The sequence below is a fragment of the Pseudophryne corroboree genome, chromosome 4 (assembly GCF_028390025.1).
Source record: "Pseudophryne corroboree isolate aPseCor3 chromosome 4, aPseCor3.hap2, whole genome shotgun sequence".
NCBI lineage: Eukaryota > Metazoa > Chordata > Amphibia > Anura > Myobatrachidae > Pseudophryne > Pseudophryne corroboree.
This window is the reverse complement of record NC_086447.1, coordinates 93,890,116-93,905,756: the sequence shown is the minus strand read 5'-3', so window position 1 is coordinate 93,905,756 and position 15,641 is coordinate 93,890,116. Positions and strand designations below refer to the sequence as shown.

General features: G+C 48.2%; 1 protein-coding gene across 3 annotated transcripts in view; it reads left to right on the top strand.

Annotated features, from left to right (window-relative positions):
• The window catches only part of FAM228B (family with sequence similarity 228 member B), an 80,195-nt gene that overhangs the window by 40,056 nt on the left and 24,498 nt on the right, over positions 1–15,641 (top strand). For 2 of the 3 annotated variants that reach the window (XM_063915279.1, XM_063915278.1), the window contains exon 3: positions 3,322–3,378. The exons of the other annotated variant lie outside the window; for it this stretch is intronic. In XM_063915279.1, coding sequence (XP_063771349.1) covers positions 3,322–3,378 — 57 coding nt within the window. The remainder of the gene's footprint in view (positions 1–3,321; positions 3,379–15,641) is intronic. 3 annotated transcript variants of the gene reach the window in all.

Below are 15,641 nucleotides of genomic sequence, written 5' to 3'. Positions count from 1 at the left end.
ATACTTTAAACAAACATGTCTCTGCACAGGAGGAACCCCATGCCAGGATTTGCGTAGTCGTCCAATCAATTGTAGGATTGTGAAGACGGAGCCATGGAAGGCCCAGGACCACAGGATGTGTGGCTCTTGGAATCACTAAAAGTGAAATAAGTTCGGAATGAAGAACTCCCACTCTCAGACGAACTGGTAGAGTCCTTAGAGCAATAACAGTATCAAAAATTTTACTGCCATCCACGGCAGTTAAGGAAAAGGAGGAAGGAAGTCTCTCGGTGGGTAGGGACCACCGTTTAACATAGGCTTCAGTAATAAAGTTCCCAGCTGCTCCGGAATCAAGGAGAGCAATGACGTTCCGATAACGTTGAGCAACTTGAAGCGAGACTGGGAGATTACAATCATGAGGAGATGGAGAGGAGATCATTACTCCTAGCCGGCCCTCTCCTGGGCGAGCTAGGGTTTGGAGTTTTCCCGGACGTTCGGGACAGGCATTGATGGTGTGAGACGGAGCTGCACAGTAAAGACAAAGAGACTCAGAGAGACGTCTTCGGCGCTCAGCAGGAGTTAAACGGGAACGGCCAATTTGCATGGGCTCATCTTTAGATGGTGACAGTTGATGAGGAGGAGGAGCAGAAGATTTTGGAGCAGATGATCTTCCACGCTCAGTTGCTCTCTCTCTGAAACGTAAATCAACTTTCGTGCAGAGTGAGATTAGCTCATCTAACTTAGAAGGTAAGTCTCTGGTAGCTAACTCATCTTTAATAAGCTCAGATAAGCCATGCCAGAATGCAGCATACAGGGCCTCGTCGTTCCATGCCAGTTCGGATGCCAGGATCTGGAACTGTATCAGATATTGTCCTACAGTACGTGACCCCTGGCGTAAACGGAGAATCTCGGATGAAGCTGAGGTTACCCGGCCTGGCTCGTCGAAGATGCGCCTGAATGTTGACACGAATGCAGTGTAAGAAGATAGCAGGGTGTCGGACCTCTCCCATAACGGTGATGCCCAGTCAAGGGCGGAGCCACTGAGAAGAGAGATGATGTAGGCAATTTTTGTACGGTCACTGGGAAAATTGCCAGGTTGTAGCTCAAACTGAATCTCACACTGGTTGAGAAATCCCCTGCAGAATCTTGGAGATCCGTCAAATTTTGCTGGCGTTGGAAGATGAAGACGTGGAGCAGAAATGGGTAAGGTGGGTGGGGTTATAGCTGGAGTCACTGTGGTTGACGCACCAGATGCGCCTGATCCACGGAGAGTTGTCTGAATCCCATCCAGCCGAGTAGAGAGATCCTGGAGACAGCGGATGATGTGGCCCTGTGCAGCCTCCTGATGTTCTAGTCGGGCTGCCAGTTCTTGCATCGGCCTGGCCGCTTGATCCTGGTCTCCGGCTGGATTCATTAGGTCAGTGCTTACTGTCACAACTGAGGGCCTGAGCTGACGGGAGGCAGGCTCAGTTGTAGGGGCTGAGATGTACCGGAACCTGGGAGGTTGTATCAGACCCCTGGACATATAAGTAACATGAATAATAACTGCCCGAAGGCGTGACCACGACAACTTGGATAAAAGTCAATGATGTTTATTATGACAACTCCGCAACACAGCAGCAGTAAAAGAAAACGTAAAAGTCAGCAAATAATAAATACAGTTCCTGGGTACTACAGGATGGCAGGAGCCACAGGGCACTGGTAGTGTGAGATAGTTCTTATGATCTTCTAGATGGAAAGTCCTTACCAGGCCCGACTGTAGCAATGGAGATAACCCAGGATTGTGCCAGCTGGTGTTCCAGGAAAAGCTGGGTTGCTGAAGGTAAAACAGCTGCTGTGGATACTGGCTGGAACCAGACTGTTGTTAGCACGGAGTGGATACTGGCTGGAACCAGTTAAATAATAAATGAACTTGGGAGCGATGAAATATGAACTGAAATGTAGAACTTGAGAGCGGAGAAATAATAATACCGGTGGAGAGTGGTAAAGTGTAGAAAGGACACCGGCCCTTTAAGGGAAGCTGTACTCTGCTGGAAGCTGAGCTGGAAGCAGGTAATGTTGTAGCTGGAAACAGATGAATCCACAATGGATTGGAGAGTCAGGCTACACCGCAGGTGGAATGCTGGTGCGGGTCTCTATGGTGGAAGTCTTGAGACAGGAGCTGGAACCTGGAAGACAATCACAGGAGAGAGACAAACAGGAACTAGGTTTGACAACCAAAGCACTGACGCCTTCCTTGCTCAGGCACAGTGTATTTATACCTGCAGCAAGGAAGGGATTGGCTAGGCAATTATGCAGATTAACAATACTGACAACAGATTGGAGGAAATGATCAGCTGACAGAATCCAAGATGGCTGCGCCCATGCAGACACTTGGAGGGAAGTTTGGTTTGTAATCCATGTGGTAATGAAAACAGTAATGGCGGCGCCGGCCACTGGAGACGGGAGACGCCAGGCTGACAAGTGCACATCCAACCACGCGGACACAGCGGAGGCCGCGGCTGACGTAATCGCCACTCTGACACTCTGCATGCAGAAGCTCAGGGACGGCGGCGGAGGCCGCGGGAGACGCCATGCCAGATGTAATAAGGCGTTACTGTGACAGCGTCTCAGAGAGACAGGAGAGGATGCAGGAATGTGAACATTAGGATAACAGATGGGATCCGGTCCTGGAGCGCTGAGCCAGCCTTAGGAGGCATCTGATGGGTAAGAAATGGCGTCCAGATACCCGGATCGTGACAATATATGGATATTCTTTGGGGAAGAGGTATGAGGCACTGAAAACCACCAGGTGTGGGCTTTGTGGAGTGAACACTTGGGATAATTGAAAGGAGAGTAGCAACACGTTATCTCGAGTCCACAATCTGGTAATTGAGCCATTTGTTCTGTCCTTTACACCATTGTTCGGGTGTCATTTTTGGGAGGAGGCACGAGGCATTCTACTACATACTCATTATCTGTTTCCTTTGCGTACTACACCATATGGTTCTTTTTATTCCTTTCTATATAAATTCGTGGAACATCGGAGTCTTATCCGGCAGAAGATCCGTCCGGGATAGGACCTTGGAAGGACTGCACATCGCCTCGTTATATAGGAACTAAGGGAAGTCTCCATCTTCCATTCTTTAGAGTTAGCGCCTGTACATTAATTGCTTACCACACACACAATTCTAGAATCAGGGGTTTGGGAGAAATTCCCCTATTAGCAAATATAGACGGGCTGCCAACAAAAAGCGCACATTAGGACACACCAACACCAGTACATGTAACTGAAATATGTATCACGCATGGATTCACCCCTGATCAGTGCGATGTTCTGACATTTGCTATGTTATTCCTCAGCTGTCAGGTGATGAAGACACCATGGAGCTGCTGGACCGGGAGAAGCGCTGGAAGCAGGTACAGGAAACTATTGCAGAGCATTCAGACTGCTGCTACATTGTGAGCCTCACAGACATAAGGAAGCCGGAGCCTAGATGAGAGGGACATTTACTGTAAATGTAAACACAAAGCAGATACAGCTTATATGGAGTTTTTGTGACCGTCGGTCACATAACTACATCCCAATATGGGTGGCTGTGTATATATTGTCCATCTATTCCAGGCCTGTGGTTATGTCTCTGTTCCCTGCCGGCTCTGTTTCTGTCGTGCTATGTTGGTCGTACATTTGGGATCTGGTCTCTAAGTTGACAGTAACTAGGTCGACAATGTCTAGGTCGACCACTATTGGTCGACAGTAACTAGGTCGACAGGGTGTCTAGGTCGACAAGGTCTTTAGGTCGACATGTTCTAGGTCGAAAGGTCAAAAGGTCGACATGAGTTTTTCACATTTCTCTGACGTCCTAAGTGGATGCTGGGGACTCCGTAAGGACCATGGGGAATAGCGGCTCCGCAGGAGACAGGGCACAAAAGTAAAAGCTTTAGGATCAGGTGGTGTGCACTGGCTCCTCCCCCTATGACCCTCCTCCAAGCCTCAGTTAGGTTTTTGTGCCCGGCCGAGAAGGGTGCAATCTAGGTGGCTCTCCTAAAGAGCTGCTTAGAGTAAAAGTTTTGTTAGGTTTTTTATTTTCAGTGAGTCCTGCTGGCAACAGGCTCACTGCAACGAGGGACTTAGGGGAGAAGAAGTGAACTCACCTGCGTGCAGGATGGATTGGCTTCTTAGGCTACTGGACACTAGCTCCAGAGGGACGATCACAGGTACAGCCTGGATGGGTCACCGGAGCCGCGCCGCCGACCCCCTTGCAGATGCTGAAGAGAGAAGAGGTCCAGAAACCGGCGGCTGAAGACTTCCCAGTCTTCTTAAGGTAGCGCACAGCACGGCAGCTGTGCGCCATTGCTCTCAGCACACTTCACACCAACGGTCACTGAGGGTGCAGGGCGCTGGGGGGGGCGCCCTGGGCAGCAATGAAAGTACCTATGCTGGCTAAAAATACATCACATATAGCCTCTGGGGCTATATGGATGTATTTAACCCCTGCCAGGTTGTCAGAAAAACGGGAGAAGAAGCCCGCCGAAAAGGGGGCGGGGCCTATTCTCCTCAGCACACAGCGCCATTTTCCTACACAGCTCCGCTGCTAGGAAGGCTCCCAGGCTCTCCCCTGCACTGCACTACAGAAACAGGGTTAAAACAGAGAGGGGGGGCATTTTATGTGGCGATATTATAATATATTAAGATGCTATAAGGGAAAACACTTATATAAGGTTGTCCCTGTATAATTATAGCGTTTTGGTGTGTGCTGGCAAACTCTCCCTCTGTCTCCCCAAAGGGCTAGTGGGGTCCTGTCCTCTATCAGAGCATTCCCTGTGTGTGTGCTGTGTGTCGACATGTATGAGGACGATGTTGGTGAGGAGGCGGAGCAATTGCCTGTAATGGTGATGTCACTCTCTAGGGAGTCGACACCGGAATGGATGGCTTATTTAGGGAATTACGTGATAATGTCAACACGCTGCAAGGTCGGTTGACGTCATGAGACGGCCGGCAAACCAATTAGTACCTGTCCAGGCGTCTCAAACACCGTCAGGGGCTTTAAAACGCCCATTACCTCAGTCGGTCGATACAGACACGGACACTGACTCCAGTGTCGACGGTGAAGAAACAAACGTATTTTCCATTAGGGCCACACGTTACATGTTAAGGGCAATGAAGGAGGTGTTACATATTTCTGATACTACAAGTACCACAAAAAAGGGTATTATGTGGGGTGTGAAAAAACTACCTGTAGTTTTTCCTGAATCAGATAAATTAAATGAAGTGTGTGATGATGCGTGGGTTTCCCCCGATAGAAAATTATTGGCGTTATACCCTTTCCCGCCAGAAGTTAGGGCGCGTTGGGAAACACCCCCTAGGGTGGATAAAGCGCTCACACGCTTATCAAAACAAGTGGCGTTACCGTCTCCAGATACGGCCGCCCTCAAGGAGCCAGCTGATAGGAGGCTGGAAAATATCCTAAAAAGTATATACACACATACTGGTGTTATACTGCGACCAGCGATCGCCTCAGCCTGGATGTGCAGCGCTGGGGTGGCTTGGTCGGATTCCCTGACTGAAAATATTGATACCCTTGACAGGGACAGTATTTTATTGACTATAGAGCATTTAAAGGATGCATTTCTATATATGCGAGATGCACAGAGGGATATTTGCACTCTGGCATCAAGAGTAAGTGCGATGTCCATGTCTGCCAGAAGATGTTTATGGACACGACAGTGGTCAGGTGATGCAGATTCCAAACGGCACATGAAAGTATTGCCGTATAAAGGGGAGGAGTTATTTGGGGTCGGTCCATCGGACCTGGTGGCCACGGCAACAGCTGGAAAATCCACCTTTTTTACCCCAAGTCACATCTCAGCAGAAAAAGACACCGTCTTTTCAGCCTCAGTCCTTTCGTCCCCATAAGGGCAAGCGGGCAAAAGGCCAGTCATATCTGCCCAGGGGTAGAAGAAAGGGAAGAAGACTGCAGCAGGCAGCCCCTTCCCAGGAACAGAAGCCCTCCACCGCTTCTGCCAAGTCCTCAGCATGACGCTGGGGCCGTACAAGCGGACTCAGGTGCGGTGGGGGGTCGTCTCAAGAGTTTCAGCGCGCAGTGGGCTCACTTGCAAGTGGACCCCTGGATCCTACAAGTAGTATCCCAGGGGTACAGATTGGAAATTCGAGACGTCTCCCCCTCGCAGGTTCCTGAAGTCTGCTTTACCAACGTCTCCCTCCGACAGGGAGGCAGTATTGGAAACAATTCACAAGCTGTATTCCCAGCAGGTGATAATCAAAGTACCCCTCCTACAACAAGGAAAGGGGTATTATTCCACACTATTTGTGGTACTGAAGCCAGACGGCTCGGTGAGACCTATTCTTAATCTGAAATCTTTGAACATACAAAGGTTCAAATCAAGATGGAGTCACTCAGAGCAGTGATAGCGAACCAGGAAGAAGGGGACTATATAGTGTCCCTGGACATCAAGGATGCTTACCTCCATGTCCCAATTTGCCCTTCTCACCAAGGGTACCTCAGGTTCGTGGTACAGAACTGTCACTATCAGTTTCAGACGCTGCCGTTTGGATTGTCCACGGCACCCCGGGTCTTTACCAAGGTAATGGCCGAAATGATGATTCTTCTTCAAAGAAAAGGCGTCTTAATTATCCCTTACTTGGACGATCTCCTGATAAGGGCAAGGTCCAGAGAACAGTTGGAGGTCGGAGTAGCACTATCTCAAGTAGTTCTACGACAGCATGGGTGGATTCTAAATATTCCAAAATCGCAGCTGATTCCGACGACACGTCTGCTGTTCCTAGGGATGATTCTGGACACAGTCCAGAAAAAGGTGTTTCTCCCGGAGGAGAAAGCCAGGGAGTTATCCGAGCTAGTCAGAAACCTCCTAAAACCAGGCCAAGTGTCAGTGCATCAATGCACAAGAGTCCTGGGAAAAATGGTGGCTTCTTACGAAGCGATTCCATTCGGCAGATTTCACGCAAGAATTTTTCAGTGGGATCTGCTGGACGAATGGTCCGGATCGCATCTTCAGATGCATCAGCGGATAATCCTGTCTCCAAGGACAAGGGTGTCTCTTCTGTGGTGGCTGCAGAGTGCTCATCTACTAGAGGGCAGCAGATTCGGCATTCAGGACTGGGTCCTGGTGACCACGGATGCCAGCCTGAGAGGCTGGGGAGCAGTCACACAGGGAAGAAATTTACAAGGAGTGTGGTCAAGTCTGGAGACTTCTCTCCACATAAATATACTGGAGCTAAGGGCAATTTACAATGCTCTGAGCCTAGGAAGACCTCTGCTTCAAAGTCAACCGGTGCTGATCCAGTCGGACAACATCACGGCAGTCGCCCACGTAAACAGACAGGGCGGCACAAGAAGCAGGAGGGCAATGGCAGCAAGGATTCTTCGCTGGGCGAAAAATCATGTGATAACACTGTCAGCGGTGTTCATTCCGGGAGTGGACAACTGGGAAGCAGACTTCCTCAGCAGGCACGACCTCCACCCGGGAGAGTGGGGACTTCATCTGGAAGTCTTCCACATGATTGTGAACCGTTGGGAAAGACCAAAGGTGGACATGATGGCGTCCCGTCTGAACAAAAAACTGGACAGGTATTGCGCCAGGTCAAGAGACCCTCAGGCAATAGCTGGGACGCTCTGGTAACACCGTGGGTGTACCAGTCGGTGTATGTGTTCCCTCCTCTGCCTCTCATACCCAAGGTACTGAGAATTATAAGACGGAGAGGAGTAAGAACTATACTCGTGGCTCCGGATTGGCCAAGAAGGACTTGGTACCCGGAACTTCAAGAGATACTAAGAAGGGACTTGCTTCAGCAAGGATCATGTCTTTTCCAAGACTTACCGCGGCTGCGTTTGACGGCATGGCGGTTGAACGCCGGATCCTAAGGGAAAAAGGCATTCCGGAAGAGGTCATCCCTACCCTGGTCAGAGCCAGGAAGGAGGTGACCGCACAACATTATCACCGCATTTGGCGAAAAAATGTTACATGGTGTGAGGCCAGGAAGGCCCCCACGGAGGAATTTCAACTCGGTCGATTCCTGCATTTCCTACAAACAGGAGTGTCCATGGGCCTCAAATTGGGGTCCATTAAGGTTCAAATTTCGGCCCTGTCGATTTTCTTCCAGAAAGAATTGGCTTCAGTTCCTGAAGTCCAGAAGTTTGTCAAGGGAGTACTGCATATACAACCCCCTTTTGTGCCTCCAGTGGCACTGTGGGATCTCAACGTAGTTCTGGGATTCCTCAAATCACATTGGTTTAAACCGCTCAAATCTGTGGATTTGAAATATCTCACATGGAAAGTGACCATGCTGTTGGCCTGGCCTCGGCCAGGCGAGTGTCAGAATTGGCGGCTTTGTCTCACAAAAGCCCATATCTGATTGTCCATTCGGACAGGGCAGAGCTGCGGACTCGTCCCCAGTTTCTCCCTAAGGTGGTGTCAGCGTTTCACCTGAACCAGCTTATTGTGGTACCTGCGGCTACTAGGGACTTGGAGGACTCCAAGTTGCTAGATGTTGTCAGGGCCCTGAAAATATAGGTTTCCAGGCTGGCTGGAGTCAGGAAAACTGACTTGCTGTTATCCTGTATGCACCCAACAAACTGGGTGCTCTTGCTTCTAAGCAGACGATTGCTAGTTGAATGTGTAGTACAATTCAGCTTGCACATTCTGTGGCAGGCCTGCCACAGCCAAAATATGTAAATGCCCATTCCACAAGGAAGGTGGGCTCATCTTGGGCGGCTGCCCGAGGGATCTCGGCTTTACAACTTTGCCGAGCTGCTACTTGGTCAGGGGCAAACACGTTTGCAAAATTCTACAAATTTGATACCCTGGCTGAGGAGGACCTGGAGTTCTCTCATTCGGTGCTGCAGAGTCATCCGCACTCTCCCGCCCGTTTGGGAGCTTTGGTATAATCCCCATGGTCCTTACGGAGTCCCCAGCATCCACTTAGGACGTCAGAGAAAATAAGAATTTACTTACCGATAATTCTATTTCTCGTAGTCCGTAGTGGATGCTGGGCGCCCATCCCAAGTGCGGATTGTCTGCAATACTTGTACATAGTTATTGTTACAAAAATCGGGTTATTATTTTTGTGAGCCATCTTTTCAGAGGCTCCGCTGTTATCATGCTGTTAACTGGGTTCAGATCACAGGTTGTACAGTGTGATTGGTGTGGCTGGTATGAGTCTTACCCGGGATTCAAAATCCTTCCTTATTGTGTACGCTCGTCCGGGCACAGTATCCTAACTGAGGCTTGGAGGAGGGTCATAGGGGGAGGAGCCAGTGCACACCACCTGATCCTAAAGCTTTTACTTTTGTGCCCTGTCTCCTGCGGAGCCGCTATTCCCCATGGTCCTTACGGAGTCCCCAGCATCCACTACGGACTACGAGAAATAGAATTATCGGTAAGTAAATTCTTATTTTTTTTATTTATTTTTTAACCTTTTCATACTTAACGATCCACGTGGACTCCGATTGGAACGGTAATCTGTGCCGAGCGAAGCGAAGGCACCATGCCCAAAGCATGGCGAGCGAACACGGTGCACTAATTGGGGTTCCCGGTCACTCTACGAAGAAAACGACACCAAAATAACATTAAAAACTCATGTCGACCTTTTGACCTGTCGACCTAGAACATGTCGACCTAAAGACCCTGTCGACCTAGACACCCTGTCGACCAATGGTGGTCGACCTAGACATTGTGGACCTAGTTACTGTCGATCTTCCATACCACACCCGTACATTTATATCAAAGTGATGTCCCATGTGGTGCACTTTACACTGCATCTGCCGGTCACTGACTCATCCTATATAGATGTGTATATATATATATAATGAGGATACAGAAACTGTGACATGGGGGCAGATTCAATTACATGTGAGGTTACGTCACACTGCGCTCCATATGCCACTGCTCAGGTTACTGGCTCTTGCGGCACAGATATCGCAATTGTTTTTGCTCCTGGACAGGACCTTGCAGCTAACTGAATTTAGGTCTGGCCCCTTTTACTCCATTATGTGGCCACATAGCCAGAGAGAGCCAGCCTGTCACTCAGTGACATACATAGGGAGTTATTCAGGTCACATCGTGCAATAACCCCAGTCCTGGCAGGTCCCATCCTGCGCGTGCGCTAGCAGCCAATGCGATCTGATCTGATGATTGACAGTCAAAGGCACTCGTGGGGTGGTCAGGGAGGGGGGGGGGATGCACGTAGCATTGCGGCACTGCCAAAATGGTGGCAGGTCGATGGCAGTTTTAGGGGCGGCTACGTGACATCACAAACAGCCACTCCTATCAAAAAAATGGCTGCAGACTGCCTGCATATGCATCTTAGCTGCAGGAGGTCATCAACAGTTGCTGCAACCGCATATAAATTGCGGTCGCAGCCACTGTGTAGGTCATTCAGCGTGCTGGGCGGCCTTGCCCTGCGATGGACGGCCCCCAGCATGCGATAGAAAGGATTGAAGATTATGCTTTTTAGCAGAATCTGCAATCCTTACTGAATAACCCCCATAGTCTGTAACAGCAACTGTGCCCTAGGAGGCAAATGCAGTTTCTCTAGCATCCATAAGGGATATTGGGGGAATCTAGTACGATGGGGTATAGACGGGGTCCAAAGGAGCCAGTGTACTTTAAATTTCTTCAACTGGGTGTGCTGGCTCCTCCCCTCTATGCCCCCTCCCACAGGCAGTTTAGAAAAAAGTTCCCTCAGGAGAGGATGCACACTCTGCAGCTCCAGAGAGTTTCCTTCAATTTCTTTTAATCTTTTATTATTTTCGGTGTGCTGTCTGGGAGTTAGGGAGGGGACAGTCACCGACCTCACGAGGTGCAGATTCGCTTTCCTGCTGCTGGACCACCGTCCTGAGGGGTTGTTGTTTAGCGGGGCACTGCGCCTTGGCTGTCACAGCCGCAGTACGCTGCACACCCCTAACGCTGCCTGAAGGTGACACCGGTGGTGAGTACAAACCGGGTTCAAAGTGCAGCTGACCACGGGTGTGGCGTACGGGACCCTCCCACGGGGGTCCCGCTAAGATCCCCCATGTAGAACTGGCACAAGAGAGCTTGACTAGCACTTGTGTGATGTTTTAAGCTCAAAAGAAAACTTTTGCCAGTATAATAAATGTATGTAACGCCGGCGCCATTGGACTGGGCGGAGCTACCTCACAGTGGGACCTGAGGCATTTTGACGCCTTCCTCTGCTTACTGTAGCCATTTACAGCACACACAGCGCTTCCTGATCCTCAGACATGCTGGATATCTGCTACAGGGTGTAGCAAAGGGGGAGAGCAACTTTTGTTCACTATCCTGATCCTATCTTGGACAGTAATTGTCAGATCCAGCCCTAGGCATATGCAAACTAGGCAAATGCCTAGGGGCACAAGCAGCTTCTGCGGATTAAAATGATATGCGGCATGCCTATTTTCTGTGTGTGACTGTGGCTGAATCTGCATATGAAATGCTACGTTACAGTGTATTCCTGGAAATCACTGTAATGTAGCATTTCGTATGCAGATACAGCCACCGTCACACACAGAATATAGGCATGCTGCATATCATTTTAATCAGCAGAAGCTGCTTGTGCGCCCTAGCCACATAGCAGCTCTGCTAATGTCTTATTTGCATTACTATGTGTCTCCTGCTGCATGGCGTACTGAGGAAAGATGTATGAGGACACATCTGTATCCAAGCAGAGGTAGAGGTCACAGCGTTAGCGGCTATGTGAGTGCTGTGTGCAAATGGGTTGGTTGTGCAGTAGTGTTCGGCATATGTGTAAGGGGCATTATGTGTGTCATGTGTATAAATGCATTAATAATGTGGGGCATATGTGTATGGGGCACTGTGTGTGTCATTATGTGTATAAGGGCACTAATAATGTGCGGCATATGTGAAAGGGACATTATGTGTGTCATTATGTGTATAAAAGCATTATTAATGTGCGCCATGTGTAAGGGACATTATATGTATAAGGGCATTAATAAAGGTTGGCATAATGTGTAAGGCACATTATGTTTATAAGGACATTAATAATGTGTGTCATATGTGTAAGGGGCATTACTGTGTGGTATTATGTGTATAAATGCATTACTAATGTGTGGCATTATGTGTATAAGGTGCTCTACTGTGTGGCGTAATGTATAGAAAGGGCACTACTGTGTGGTCTGATGTGAATAAAGAGTAATATGGTGTGGTGTTATGTGAATAAGGAGCAATTCAGCATGATTTAGGGGGATATGTACTAAACAGTGATAAAAGTGGAGAAGTGAGCCAATGGAGAAGTTGCCCATGGCAACCAATCAGCATTGACGTAACATTTATAATTGCATACTTTAAAAATCTACAGAGCAGATGATTGGTTGGCATGGGCAACTTCTCCACTGGCTCACTTCTTAGCTTTTATCATTGCTTAGTACATGTCCCCCTTGATGTGAATAAGGGGCACTACTGTGAGGAGTAATGTATACAAGGTGAATTGGTACTACTGTGTGAAGTAACATGAATTAGGGACACTATGGCTTGATAAAATGTGAATAAAGTTGCACTACTGTGTGGTGTAATTTTAATTGGGGTTACTATTGTGTGTGTGTTCCCCTTCCCAGCAAGAACACACCACTTTTTGAGCTGTGTGCCGAATCTGTGCACTGTTCCTATTTAAAATATAGGGGGTAGAAGCACCAAAATGAGGACTGCTATGGGTGAGGGGTGATGGTGATGGGAAAGGGGTGCAGGGTCAGAGGCGCAACTAGCGGCAGCTCTTTGGGGCACCAGCCAAAATCTTGCTTAGGGCATCATATTGGTTAGGGCCGGCTCTGATAATTGTTAGTGTTTACTGTATTATAGGGAGCTGACAGCCTCACTGGGTCTGTGCAGCTCAGAGTGTGCTGGTGTCCTCTCTCTCTGTGTCTCCTCTCACATACAGTAGGGCAGGCTTGCATTATAACTGTCTGTGTGTATGTCAACAGGTTCCAATATAGGGAAAAGCAAAAGCTCTTACCCTTCCTGGAGAGTAACCCGCACCGAGAACAAAGGTTAACTTGTAATGTATATACAAAAATTGGGGTTGCCTCCTATGTGTGTATTCACAACCCCCACCTTTCTAGTGTGTGGGAGGAATTACATGTGTGTCCACATATTGATGAAGCTGAAGGCTCAAAATGGTGCTACCAACTGGTTTAGGTTACGATATATGATCAAATCCCCATAGAATGGGGAAATGAAAGAGACACCAGTTTGTCTAGGGTGCACAAACTACTAAAATAACTGTTTATGCTCCTAAGAATGAAATTAAGAAAGAGGATCAGATGTAATGTATATGATTGTTGAAATCCGTTTCCAAATTACAGAAACGAGGTGTGTGTAGTTGGAACGCACCAAGAACCACCGGGGAGCATGCGCAGTGGAGTGTAATAGGAAAGAGGATTGAACAGCACGTCTACTGCGCATGCGGTAAATGCGCAAAGCGGTATTTAAACAGAGGAGAGAGGAGGGAGACTACTTGACACTGAGGAAGCCGCTGACATGTATAAAGAGGCAGGGAAATGCATCTGTTGGGATCTCCACAGAAGAAACACTACTTTGACTACAGCTGATGCTCTTTGGCTGGCCCTGTGATTTGAAACCCCAGTACTAAGGGGGATCAGGTGAGCACACTACTACCATTGCCTGTGAACTGTGGACTCCGGATAAGGCTGGGAGTGAGCAAGCTAGCCGGGAGGGGGAATACAAAGTTGCCTGAACATAATACAGGCTAATATGTGCATGTTGTATGGTAGTCAAAATTCATCATTGCCAGTAATATGGTACAAGAGGACATGGACTGCTCTATATTATAAATGTCATACTGTTGCATAAATTACTTGAATACTAACACAGCAGCTGCATGTGCAGGGATGATTATAGTATAACAACATCATATTATTACATGATTCGTCTGGATACTAACCAAAATTTTAAAAAGGACATTAAGCATATTGCAAGATTGTTCAACATCATTACTAACCTATATTTTGCTATATGGACTATCTAAGGATGTTTGCATGGTTTATTTGATTATTAATATAAAGCAGCAGATAATATACTATTGGGTGCATATAAGAAAATACATGCATAGATAGTGTGAGTTCTATCATTCTAAAAGGAGCTTTTTACTATATGTTTTTATTGTATGTCTTTAATTGTGTGTGTGTTTTTAATTATTATTTTTTATGTGATGCTGGCCGGCATCGATAATGTTTATGTGTAATACTTACCTTGAAAATTAAAATCTAAATCAGATTGAATAAGCGCATTCTCATTATTTTCTATTGTTTGGTAGGAATAATGGTTGCCTCACATGAGGCGATCCAGTATGGGAGGTTCCATGCCAGAAAATTTCAATTGGATCTCCTGAAGAAGTGGTCCATGTCGCATCTCCAGATGCACCTGTCCCCACAGGCCAGAATTTTCCTCCTGTGGTGGGTATAGTCCTCCAATCTCCTAGAAGTCCAGAGTTTTGGAATTCAGGATTGGACCCTCCTCACGAGGGATGCAAGTCTACGGGGATGGGGAGCTGTCACCCAAGGGGCGCAGTTCCAGGGCAGGTGGTCAGCCCACGAGGCACTCCTTCCGATCAACATTCTGGAACTTCGGTCGATCTACAATGCTCTACTTCAGGCCTCTCCTCTGTTCAAAGATCATGCGATCCAGGTACAGTCGGACAATGCCATGGCTGTGGCGTATATCAATCGACAAGGAGGGACAAAAAGCAGAGCCTGCATGCAAGAGGTATCAAAATACTCCTCTGGGCAGAAATAAATGCGAGAGCAATGTCAGCAATCTTCATTCTGAGTGTGGACAACTGGGAGGCGGGCTTCCTGAGTCGTCACGATCTCCACCCGGGGGAGTGGGGGCTCCACCATCTGGTGTTCCAGCAGATCATCGACCGGTGGGGTTGCCCACAAATAGACATGATGTCTTCTCGGCTCAACAAGAAACTTCCCTGGTATTGCTCACAGACCAGGGACCCTCAGTTGAGGGCAGTGGACGCACTGGCGTCGCCTTGGCCGTACTGGCTAGTCTACCTGTTTCCTCCAATTCCATTGCTCCCAAGGGTGCTAAAGCGAATCAGGAATCAAGGTGTCCAGGCAATTCTGATTGGCCTCGGAGGGCGTGGTACACGGATCTTCTGGACATGTCTGTCGAAGACCCTTGGCCTCTACCACTACGAAGAGATCTTCTTCAACAAGGACCGTTCGTCTACCCGGACTTACGGCGACTTCGTTTGATGGTATGGAGGTTGAGCGGCACATCCTAGCTCACAAGGGCCTTTTCAATAAGGTTATTGCTACCATGGTTCAGGCCAGAAAACCTGTGACGTCAAAACACTATCATCATATCTGGAGGAGATATGTCTCTTGGTGTGAGGAATGCACATATCCGCCTGCGGAGTTCCACTTGGGACGTTTCCTATGTTTCCTGCAGGCTGGTGTGGATAAGGGCTTACATCTGGGTTCCATTAAGGTCCAGATTTCAGCCCTCACCATTTTCTTCCAGAAGAAATTGGCAGTGTTGCCAGAAGTTCAGACCTTCTTGCAAGGGGTACTCCATATACAACCTACTTTTGTGCCGCCTATGGCACCCTGGGATTTGGATGTAGTGTTGGCATTTCTACAGTCATTCTTGTTTGAACCTCT